General features: G+C 46.9%; 1 protein-coding gene across 1 annotated transcript in view; it reads left to right on the top strand.

Annotated features, from left to right (window-relative positions):
• Positions 1-12,198, top strand: part of LOC109307445 (cytochrome P450 4B1-like) — a 27,067-nt gene that overhangs the window by 11,279 nt on the left and 3,590 nt on the right. Inside the window, exons 4-11 of the mRNA XM_019531378.1 lie at positions 976-1,103; positions 3,595-3,719; positions 6,239-6,390; positions 7,180-7,286; positions 7,772-7,962; positions 8,287-8,420; positions 8,914-8,978; positions 11,408-11,490. Coding sequence (XP_019386923.1) covers positions 976-1,103; positions 3,595-3,719; positions 6,239-6,390; positions 7,180-7,286; positions 7,772-7,962; positions 8,287-8,420; positions 8,914-8,978; positions 11,408-11,490 — 985 coding nt within the window. The remainder of the gene's footprint in view (positions 1-975; positions 1,104-3,594; positions 3,720-6,238; positions 6,391-7,179; positions 7,287-7,771; positions 7,963-8,286; positions 8,421-8,913; positions 8,979-11,407; positions 11,491-12,198) is intronic.

A 12,198-nucleotide genomic window follows, 5' to 3' on the forward strand; every position in this document is an offset into this window, starting at 1 on the left:
TGCAGGAGGGAGCTGCAGGCAGGCTCCACATCCCCCACTTGCAGCCCCACCAACAGACATGTGCAGACCCCCCTCCTGCTGAACCCGCCTTGCAGCCTATTCTGGCTTCCCCCAAGCCAAATGGGGCTAGCTTGGGTTCGGGTTTGGGTTCAGGTAGAGCCCCCCAGAACTTAGCCCTCTCCCACCCCCCAGGACTTATTGCAGTAAGAGTCTAGAACAGTGGTTTTCAACCTGCCTTATGGTCTGCAGACTATGCCTAAGGGGTCTGCAAAGGATGACTGTAATCAATCAAAAGTATATGAATATCTGTGCTTACAATTCAAAGGGGTCTGTACCTCCATGCAACATTTTTTAGAGATCCAAAAATGAAAAAAAGGGTTAAAACCACTGGTCTAGAATCTTTTATTTTTTTTCTCTCTCATAACTTCAGTCCAATAACTTCAGTCCAATAAAAATGCTTCTAAATAACTAACCTTTACATGATGCCTATGTCTTTCCAACTCCTGACATGCTTCTGCCCCTCTGACCTCCTCCCCTGAGCAGGGACAGCCCAGGCATCGGGGCTCAGACATGCCCCTACTCACCAGCCCTCTAATGGCAAGTCTGAGCAGTGAATGGTAGGGGGTATTAATCCTTCATGTGGCATTGATCCTTAGCTCATGATAATAACCTTCTTACCAACCAACATTGCTTACTATTAGCACTTGCAAATTTGAATATGTAATCTCAGCCTTATTAGCCAGAGGACTTTACTTGAGGTTAGGAGTGAAGGTTCAGAAAAGTTCTCATTTCTTTTACATGCAAGCCATATATCCACAGTAAAGCCATCACCTGGAGCATATACCTCTCTAATCATGGTGAAATTTGATAAGGAGAACAATCTGGTTATGGTAGATCAAAGCTTTACCTATACCACTCAAAAACCCTCTGACTGTCATCTTGAAGATCTGAATTTAATTGCTTGTGTTTCCCCAGGGAAAGGATTACTGGTCTTACATGGTCCAAAGTGGTACCAGCATCGTAAACTTCTAACTCCAGGGTTTCATTACGATCTGTTGAAACCTTATGTGCTGTTGGTTGCAGACTCTACTAAAGTGATGCTGGTAGGAATTATCCTGGGTATCCTGTATACTAATATCCTATCTTTGTTTCTGATGAGTTCAAGACAAAGTATTGGTCCATAATATTCTTGCCGGGCTCATGTTAGAAGCCAACTGGAGAAATGTGGGCTTGATAAAATTGCTACAAAGTGGACAGATAACTGGCTCAATAAATGCAATCAAAGGGTAATTATAAATGGATCAAGAGCAGAATGGTAGCCAGTTTTAAGTGGGGTTCTACAGGGGTTTGTTCTGGGTCGATGCTATTTAACATATTCATTAATGATTTGGATGCTGGCATACAGAGCTTCCCGAGCAAATTTGCAAATGAAACAAAGCTGAGATGCACTGTAAACACTTTGGAGAATGGGAATAGAGTTCAGAGGGGTCTTGACAGGTTGGAAAGCTGGGATAGGGACTCCAGGATGGAGGTCAACACAGACCACTGTAAGGTGCTTCCCCCAGGGAAGAATAACCAGAAGCCTAAATACAGAATGGGAGATAACTGGCTGGGTGGCAGCATTACTGGGGCTCCTACGGTTTTGGTGGCTCATGATTCAACATGAATAGGATACAGTTGTAACAAAAAACAAAAAACCAGAAGTAATTTTGGGCTGCATCAATTGGAGCATTAGGTGCAAGACAGGAGGTGATAATACCACTTAGCCTGGTGCTGTTTATGCCTCACCTGCAGTTTTGTACGTAGTTCTGGTCTCCACATTTTAAGAAGGATGCAAAGACATCAATGACAGTCCAGAGATAGGTGATGAAATGATAAATGGCTTGGAAGCTGTATGAGGAAGGTTTCAGAGAACAAGGCATGTTTCGCCTGCAGAAAAAGCAGTGAAGGTTCAATTCTTGCTCTATGGGAGCGTGATAGTCTTCACATCTCAAAGACTTCTGTAAAGAAGAGGGAGAATAATTGTTCTCCCTCGCTGCAGAGGGTATGACAAGAAGCAATGACTACAAGTTGCAGCAAAGTAGATTTAGAGTAGATACCAGGGGCGAAAAAAAAGCTTTGCTACTGTGATAAATGATGAGGCACTGGATGACATACTAGGGATCGGATGAAGGGCCTTCACCACTGAAAGCAAGTGTACATCTGGAGTTGAGGAGCTGTCTTCTAGATGGGAGCTGTCACAGATCTACATCATCTGCGAGTTGGGGCTACAGGGGCCATGTAACATACTTCGACTGGAAAGCTTTATTTCCTTAATGTGGACTTTGATTGGAGTAGTAGAAGGAATCTCATGGTGTTTGGGAACAAAAGTAGCCTCTGGAGCTGCTGTATTTACAAAAATAAAAGTTAGACACACCAGCACTTATAAAGCTATTACTCCACTCCTCATAGGTTTAAAACCCCAAATGCTCACCAACTTTTCACTCTTATTTAACAATTGCTTACTGCCGTGCTGTGGGATATTGCAGCAAGAGAGAGAACTGATGGCAGCTTTTCAGTCTGGAGGGCAAAAATCTGTGCCTTCCTGGGGCTGAATAACCTGCACTCTACCCCTGGACACACAACAGAGCTGCCCTTCCAGCCTCTCCCATGGCCACGGGCCATTCATCCATCAGAAAAAAAAAGATCAGGCCCCTTGCCACTTCTGCCTTCAGTAGGCACCTGCAGCCACCTGGACAATGACGTATATACGGTGTCAGAAAAATAAAACCCTAGGTCTCAATTTAGGGGACATAGAATGAAACCCGAAGGACTAAACCCTCGTCACATATACAGGTGCCCCAAGTTGGACTCCTGCCTTCCTTTTATTCCATACTGGCATCTCTCATGTTTAATGCAGCTAATGAATTCCCCCATTTTTTTTGTTGCCTAGAATAAGCAAATAGTTAAAGATGTCACTGATGTATATTTAAAATGCAAGGTCAATGCAGAATCTGCAGAAATATGCACCAGACCAGGTTCAGGGATTTTTGCTTAGCTCAAACAGTCTTTGCCTTCACATGGTCCTTTATTTTCCCAGGCACATTTGCCTCTCAGGAACATCCCCAGCACAATTCAACACTCAATATCCTAATGTAACATAGTCCATTTAGGGATCACTCATAGTGCTGAGTCTTCTCTAGCCCTTGAGAAGGTGCCTCTGGCTTCCTGCGGCTCGCTCCATGCTACAGTCCTCCTCCTCACGTGGTCTTTGATTCAGGGTCTGGGAAGAGACCAGGGGTTGGGGATAGCAGCACTATATCGGGGACCCAGCCACTGGCCTAGCAACTCTCTCCCTCTCTGTCTGCTTGTCTCCACTCCCCAGGAGCTTTTGGCTTCCTGTGGGCCAGCTAATTATCCTTTGCAGCTGGTCCACTTCTCCTAGGCAGCCTGCAATCAGTGCTTACTGCCTACAGCTGGGCTGCCAACCTGCTGTTGTCCGAGCTGGGCTGTAGTCCCTGCCAACCTGCAGGCTCCTACAGCCAGGAGTTTGCAGGCTGCTGGAAGCCAGCCTGCCACATACACTCTCTCACCTCTGTCTCTATCTGGCATTAGGATAAATGGGAACAAGTGATCACAGAGGACAAGTCATTGGAGCTCTTTGAAGACATCAGTTTGATGACTCTTGACAGCATCATGAAATGCGCCTTCAGTTACCAGAGCAACTGTCAGATGGACAGGTGTGTACTTTGCAGTCGGGTGCCGTATCTGTTTTCCTCCCTGCCAAGACAGAGAGGAAGGGTGATTTTTGTGGTCAAAGCCCTGGACTAAGATCTGGCTTCAGTTCCCAGCTCTGCCGCAGACTCCCCGTATATTTTGGAATAAGATGTTTCATCTCACTGAGCTTCAGTTTAATTTGTAAAAGGCAGATAATGCAACACTTTCCCCTCCTTTAGTTTCTCTGTCCATTCAGGCTGTGAGTTCCCTTAGGCAGGGACACATATATACTCTGGATATGTATAATGCCTTGCACTGGTCTTGAAAAAGGATTGCTGCAGCTATTATACTTTAAACAATAACAATCCACTCATCCTCCAAAGGGATCTAGCTGAACATTGGGAATCTTTATATTTTTACCCATCCCTTCTGTTCTTGGTCACCGTCTTTTGCTTTCAGATCCTCATTCCCTGCCCCATGTCATATTATTTTACTATAACTATATTACTTACTATCCTATAACTGAACACACCTCAGAGATGTTACATCTGGGTAGAAACAGACATTGCTTGATGTCACGTTTATGTAGTTGTACCAATTTTTACGGCAGCACGGTGAGCAAATAGATGGACCCACCCTTTGTCGTGCCACACGGAGCCAAATCAGTGTCTCGACAAGAAGTGGTAATAAATTCTGCTGCTTTGCTGCTGGAGACATCATTAGTTTTGTGGTGGGAGAGTGCGGGCGGCCACGGCTGTTTGCAGTCTCGAGCCACCCTGGGCAGGGGCTCTGAGATATCTGCCCCTCTCTCTCTGCGTAAAGAGGCACTATGGGTAGTCTCAGGGCAACCTTTAGAAACGGAGAACTTGTGTGTTCCTTGTTTGTGGAGACCAGCTCCAGGGGTACCTCTCCAAAAGCGTGGAAAACCCACACAGGTCCTGGTCTGCAGACCCAGGATCTGGGGAAGCTCCAACACCTTTGTTTCCATGCCAGGACCCACTTACCCAGACCCCAGCTTTCTCCACTTACCCATACTGGCCCCCATACATCCCAGGGGCAGGCCTGGCTAAGTGGGGAAACCACTGGTGAGTGACCCTGTGGTCTGTCACCAACTGGCTCTCCACTCCCCATTTGGGGGTCTGCCTTAGCCAAAAGGGGGGCAGACCTCAAAGTCAGCTGTCATTGCCTCCTCTTTATCCCTATCACTGCTGCTAGTTGGGTCCAAACCCCTTCTAGCCTCTGCCCTACAACCTGCAAGGCTCCTCCTGGCCCAGCTAACAGTTGTACCTGTGTCCTTACTGGGTCTTGAACTCCAAACCTTCAGCTCTGCAGACAAATGAGTCTACCAGGCCTTGAAACCAGCACTCCCAACCCACAGCAGACTAATTGCAGCAAAAGCTTTTGTCAGCTCCCTGCTATGCAACATTTGCTATGTTACATCAGTAACATCAGCTAGGGCTGTGTGAAATTTCACTGGTTGTTTTGATTTGACACTGTTTTGACTCATTTTGAGCTTGAAACAGTGAAATTAAATTGAAACAAAGGTCTTCAAAACAGCGTTGAAACAAAACGAGGCTAGTTGAAACTTTTCAAAAGTTTCAAAACATTTCGAGTTTCAAAGCAGCCAGCAGCGAGGTGGTGGGAGACAAGGGAGAACCAGGGCTGTGCTCCCAGCTGCAGCTAGGAGCGCAGCCCTGGCTCGCCCTGTCTCCCACCACCAGGCTGCAGGAAGCTGATCACAGTGCAGGGGAAGGGGACTGAGCCCGGGCTCAGTTCCCCTCCCAAGTGCTGCGATTGGGCTGGGGAAAGGAACTGAGCCTGATGGCTCAGTTCCCCTCCCCAGCCCTAGTATTGGGCTGGGGATGGAAAGTCAGCCCAGCTGGGCTGAGATCCCAACCCCAGCCTGACCATTGCGGGAGGTCCTTATTAGCAGCATGCAGCCCTCAGAAGGGGCAGGTCAGCAGCTTGCCCTTCATCTCTTCTGGCTCTAAAAGTCCTTGTCTTAAAGGGACCTAGCGCTGTCATCCTGTCCCATGTCCTGCCCTTGGTAATAGTGGTGTGACTCCCTGTTATGCTTACCCAGACCCACCCCAGGATCTCTGGGGGTGTGTTTGGGGAGGTGGGGAAACCCCAACTTTCCTCGTTTACCCAAATGGGTACCCAGAGATTCATCTGGGTAAGCAGGGAAGTCTGGGCAGGCAGTCTCAGGGCTGGAGGGGCCCCGATCCTGCCTGGGAACACCTGGGGTTTGCAGAACCAGGTCCCTCAAGAGCTGGGACCACATGTGGCCACGTGTCCCACAGCATCACCGGGTAGGACAAAGGGGTGAGGTGTGTCTGCTTTTTCCCCATGGTACATGGAGACACAGCTGATCTGCTTCATTTGGTGATATTTTTTTAGCCTCTGAGACCAGTGCGCTGCTTCATAGACAGGCACTAAGTGTCGGTGATGTTGACAGTTGCATTCACCAGACAGGTACCAGGAGCATCATGGCTTACAGTATATCATTTCATGAAGGCAACTCCATTCTGTTTTCTCCCAGGGACAATTCCTACACCCAAGCTGTCTACGAACTCACCTATTTGGTGCATCACAGACTCCAAATCATCCCATATCACAGCGATTTCATCTATTGGCTCAGTCCTCAAGGCTACCAGTTCAGGAAGGCCTGCCAGATTGCACACCTCCACACAGGTATTTCTTTGCAGCTTGCACACCTCCACACAGGTATTGCTCTGCACCCTAGCTTGTATTGTTGGGAATGTTTGGTGCACTGCATGCGGATGCTGGAGGATCATGCTCTATGGAGGGAACAAGCATTGCCCGACCACCAGCTGTCCCACCTGACCAACATCAAAGGTTCATATGAGTTTAGCAGCCCACATATGAGTTTAGCTAGTGTGGGGAAGTCTCCAGCCTGGTTCAGGGAGGACTCCACTGAGGCTTGAGGGAGTAGCTCCAACAGCATGGCCCAAACACTCCTTGGCCTTGAGGCTGCACTTCAGATGCAGGCCCAGGTGCTTTCCAAAGGTGATAGCGTTTCCTGGGACATGAGCACTCAGGAACTGGACTGAGACTCACATCAGAGTTCACATCAGTTAATGAATAGCCTTCTTCAAATACCAGCTCGCTATGATGGCCTATGGCACCTCTGGCCTGGAGCCAGTGACCTTTCCCCAAAATGGAATTATGCCCGATGGTTTCTGGAGTGCATAAAAAAACAATGAGCAGGGCCTTTATAGCAGATGTAGTAAGTTGGGCCATGGTGGAAGGAAGTCCCTACTCCTGACATGATGCTTTTCTGCCAAACTTTTACTGAGACAATAGAGGGTGAAGGACAGAGGGAGTCCCTCTAGGATCTGGGACAGTGTGAACACTATCATACATGTGTCAGAAGAGCCTCACAATTTGGAAAGCATTTAGGAACTGCTATGCTTCACCAGCTGTGGCTGAAAGCTGTATTTTACTTGCCACCTAATACAGAAAAGGTGATCCAGGAGCGGAGGGAGTCACTCAAGAATGAGCAAGAAGTTGAAAAAATCCAGACGAGGCATCATTTGGACTTTCTGGACATCCTTCTCCAGGCCAAAGTGAGTATCGCGGGGATTTGTGTGCACCGAACACAGCCAGGTGGAGGGCTTGTTCCCTGGTGAGGCACGAACGAAATCTGGGGAATCCTGAAGGCAGGCGGCCCAAGGGTTGAATAATGGGACAATTCTGTCTGAAATGGGGCCTTTTGGCTGAGCATGACGTAAAAGGACACGGGGAAGAGGAGTGGGGCTTTCCCATCCAAGACTGGATTGAAGGAAACTTCAATAGATATGCTGCGGGGAGCAGTCTGGCAATCGTTCCCTTCTCCCCGGCACGTACAGGATGGAAAGGATGTCCTGCCCCTTTCTAACGCGCCGGCTTTGGGGGCTATAAGGAGCAGAGCAACTTGGGATTCTTACTTGAATTGGCTAGTCCAAGGCTCAGTGATTGCCCCATTTATCACAGCTTTGCCCAGCAGCGTGACTGCATGTAGCATCCATTCCTGGGTGAATTTCTGCCACTGACAGTATTCCTGGCTTGTTAGGATGAAAACGGAGTTGGATTATCTGATGAGGACATACGAGCCGAGGTGGACACGTTCATGTTTGAGGGTCATGATACCACAGCCAGCGGGATCTCCTGGCTCTTTTACTGCCTGGCCCTGCACCCTGAGCACCAGCAGAGGTGTAGGGAAGAGGTCCAGGCAGTTCTGGGAGACCGGGATACGGTCGAGTGGTGAGATCTCTTTTTTTTTTTTATTCGATTCCTCCCCATCGACACCATTACTGCATGCCTAATATATCCACAAGTGATACTCAAAAAGCCAGGGCCTAATTTTCGAAGGGGCTGAGAAGACACAGCTCTCACCGACTTCACTCAACGTAGGGCAGGCCACGCTCTTCTGAAATCCAGGCTTTCATTATCTAGCTGGATAATTTGCCTTTCCGGGCAATGCAACCTGTGGCCTTCAAGTTCAGCCTGGGCAGGTCTAGGGAAAAGTATTGAGGGAAGGGATATTGAATACTTAAGGTGCCTGGTCCTGCTTTTGATTCCTTCTAGGGACGACCTCAGTAAGTTGACTTACTGCACCATGTGCATTAAGGAGAGCCTGCGTCTTTACCCTCCGGTCCCCGGGGTAGCCCGGCAGCTCAGCAAACCCATCACGTTTTACGACGGACGGACTTTACCCGAAGGTCTGAACACCCTGTTTCCTCTGATCCTTAATGGTGGGGTCCCGCTCCCAGCTGCACTGGCCCAACTCCCATTGACTGCAGCGAGACCTGCATCTGAACTATGGGGGGACAAATTTGTTTCCAAAATTTGTCTGCAAATTTGAACTAGAAGGCTGCAGGTCCCACAGCCTGGTTGTTGGGTGCCATAGAGGACCGGTAGTACTAAACAGGCTGAACTAAAAACCTGGAGGTAAGCAGCAGCTCTGTTGTGTGTCCAGGGGTAGAGGGCAGGTTGTAAAAGGGCAAGAGACTGGGAGCAACTCGGTGTAACGCTGTTTTTCGCTGAAGTCAGTGGCAGAACTTCTGTTGACTTCAGTAGACGATTCATCCATAGACTTTTCATCCATAGACTTTAAGGCCTGTGTTTCTAGACAGACTCCCTATATAAGGCAGAGTACAGAAGATCATCAATTCCTGCATGGGTGAACTTGTCTCCTCTTTGTTTGCTTTGCAGGCTTTTTGGTAGCAATAAGCATCTATCTCATTCACAGAAATCCCAGCATATGGAAAGATCCACTGGTACGGTTTCTTTTAACCTTACGCTCATCTCTGATTTGCAAGCAGTGAGTTCCCAAACCCTTCCTGAATGTTCCCAGAGCTAAGAAAGCACCTTCAGTAGCTGAATAGAAGCCTTTATTTATAGACGTCCATTGTCCCGTGACTTTTCTGTGTTGGCCTTCCATGGCTTGGAAGGGTGCACCGATGTGGGATCCGTGCTCCATGACACAAGAACACCTCAGGCCTAGGACATTTTAATCGTGGCTGTGTCAACCTCTGGCTGTCTCCCATGGACAAGTCAGGTCATCCAAGGCTTGATTGAAATCAGTAGGTATCTTTTGACTGATTTCAATGAGCTTTGAGATAATCTCTTGGCTAGTGATGAAGGACACGGCATTGAAAGCAACAAAGGGATTTCAGAGCTCTATGTACCTTCTCTGTGATGATTAGGTACTGTAGGAAAAAGCCTGTTCTCCAGTTAAATAGCGATACTAGTTATCTGTAGTCTCTTTTCTGTGAGACCCTCCTAATAACAATATAAATAATACTAGAGCTCTATGCCTTCTAAAAACAGGAGATGCCCGACTCGAAAAATGGAGGCCGTCTTGGTGTATTTTTAGCTCATCCAAATATAATAGGACCTCATGAGATACTATTACCTTACTTAATCTCGTAAGACATTCAAGGGCTTGTTTGCCTCACATCCTCAGATAAAATGTTTCAGTGATGTGCAAGACATTATTATTAGGACATGCTATAGGGGCATGTCCATTAAGGGATGACGCACTTGAGTTTAACAAAGAAAACACCACCAGATACTAATAGAGCCAAGCTTCTTTAACTGCTTTATTTTGTGCCATAAACCAGTTTGAAATCTCAGGCAAGCAAATCTTTCTGGAAAACTCTCCCAATCATGACACTGTGCTGATGTCTGAGATCAGTGGCTTAGCTGTAAAATCCATTGATGTCAGTATGGGGCTATAATTTACAAAGGAAGAAGATTAAAGGCAGATGCCAAACCAAGCAACGGCTTAGATTTTCAGAGGTGGCTACTGATTTTGAGTGCTTTCAAGTTTGGGAGTAACCTACTGGAAACACCATAAAAAGACCTGACTTTTAAAGAGGGTCGAAGCAGTCACAGCACTCAGGCAACCCCCTGCTTCCAGGAACACCAGTATAGACCTACTAGGGGAAAATTTGCTCAGTTAACTGACTCTAACAAATATATTAAGACATAGAGCAAACTTTCGTCCTTCTTGCGACAGCCTCCTGCCGCAAAAAAACCAACCACAAACCTAGCAACGATGCAGCGTCCTTTAAAGAGTGTGGACAGGTCTCACGTGACAAAAACCCCACACGTACGAGAACTTCTAGCAGCGCCATTTAGTTATGCTGGCCCTAGCAATACGAACAGAGGCCTGGATATTTTGGGGTGATCACTTTTATTGGACCAACTGTATCGTTTGGAGAGATCTCAGGCACAGGGTATCCCTATCTCAACTAGATGGTTAGTCCAATAAAAGAGGCCATCCCTAAAAAATCCTTGTCTCTTGAGTATATCCTAGGTCATCACAGCTACATCAGTCTAACAACACAGGTTCCTGGTAAGAGATGGTTTGATAAAGAGCATAATACTGGGTCAATCCTCAACTGCAGTCCTCAATTGCACTTCTATGAAGCCATTGGAGCTATGCCAGTATCTGCTAGTTGATCTGCCTAGTACGTTGGCTGAGCGGTGGTGCAGTCATGATTCTTCCATTTAGAGGTGTGTGAAAGTCAGTATATTCATTTGGAGAAATACTGTTGAATTCCCTTCCCCCTTTCTTTTTTGATCATAATTTTCCATTTCAGAACCATGTTAGGGTCACTTGGGGGGTATTTGGGTCCTCCCCAAAACAGACATAGACCTTTAGACCAGAAAGAACCATTTTCATCCTATAGTGCGACCTCCTGCATAATATATTAGAAAACCTGCCAAGCTATTCCAGTGTTACTTCAGTCATTCTTTTTGGGCTGTGCCAAACGTTAGGGGTTTTCAAGACCTGGGTAGACCAAGCCTTGCCCGGGAAGATGGAGTTGGGGCTGGCCCTGCTTGGAGCAGGGGGTTGGACTGGATGTGACCTCCTGAGCTCCCTTCCCACCCTCATTTTCTATGATTCTGTGATTTTCAAAAGGCAAGCAATCTTGATTTCAAACACCCAACCTTGACTCCCCCAGGTCAGTTTTTCCAAGAGTTAAATTACAATTGCTATTAAAAATTAGTGCCTTTTGTCTAGTCTTGATTTGTTTAACTTCAACCCGCATCCCCTGAAATCCCGTCAGCTGTCTCAGAAGCAAAAATTTAAAGGAGCCAAAATGACTAGTCAGGTCTGAAAATCCTGGCCAGTCACTCTGTAATGTCAATGACCACTAGGTTCCGGTTTTTCTTATTATGAGCCCTTTCGTTCTAGGTGTTTGATCCGTCAAGGTTTTCTTCAGAGGAAATCTCCAGTAGACATCCTTATGCCTTCCTGCCTTTCGCTGCTGGATCAAGGTAAGGTTAACCTTATAAAATTAAGAAAGAGGAAAAAAACTCCCATAAAATCCCTTTCCCCTGAATATACCTACATACAATTAGAACAGGGGTGTCAAAGATATGGCTGGGTGCAGCCCATGGGGGCTTCTGGAGGGGCTAGAAATTCAAGGGCAGGGCAAAGGGGAGGTGTGGAGCAAAGGTGTTACAATCTTAATAGTTCCTATTCATTTGATATTAACAGTGGATTAAAGGTAGGACCCAGAAGCTCCCAAACTAGGTTGATGGTGCTGCTGACCTAAAACAGTGTACAAACACATAGCAAGAAGCACCTGAGCACTTATAATCTCAGTAGGCAAAAGAGGAAGAAAATCTTATCCTCATTGTACAGATGGGGAACTAAGGCACAAGGAATTTAAATGATTTGCTTCGGGTCTTATATGGAGTCTGCTGTGTCTCCGAAGCAGAAGTTTGTATGCTCTAACCTCTTCCTCCTTAGTGATCCCATCCCGTCATCCCATCTCCTCTCACCCATCGCTCACTGTTCTCCTTCACCTCTGACAACTCTGCCTTTTCCCTTGATATTGTGGTCTCTCCCATCTTAAAAAAGACCCTCCAGCTCTTTAACTACTGCCCCATCTCTCCTCCATCTTTGCTGTAGGAATCCTATAGGTCTAGCTAATGAGAAGAGCCAAGAGGAAGAAGATGGAGGCTCTTTCTAATAGTTAC

The sequence above is a fragment of the Crocodylus porosus genome, unplaced genomic scaffold (genome assembly GCF_001723895.1).
Source record: "Crocodylus porosus isolate Cpor-Errol unplaced genomic scaffold, CroPor_comp1, whole genome shotgun sequence".
Classification (NCBI taxonomy): Eukaryota; Metazoa; Chordata; order Crocodylia; family Crocodylidae; genus Crocodylus; species Crocodylus porosus.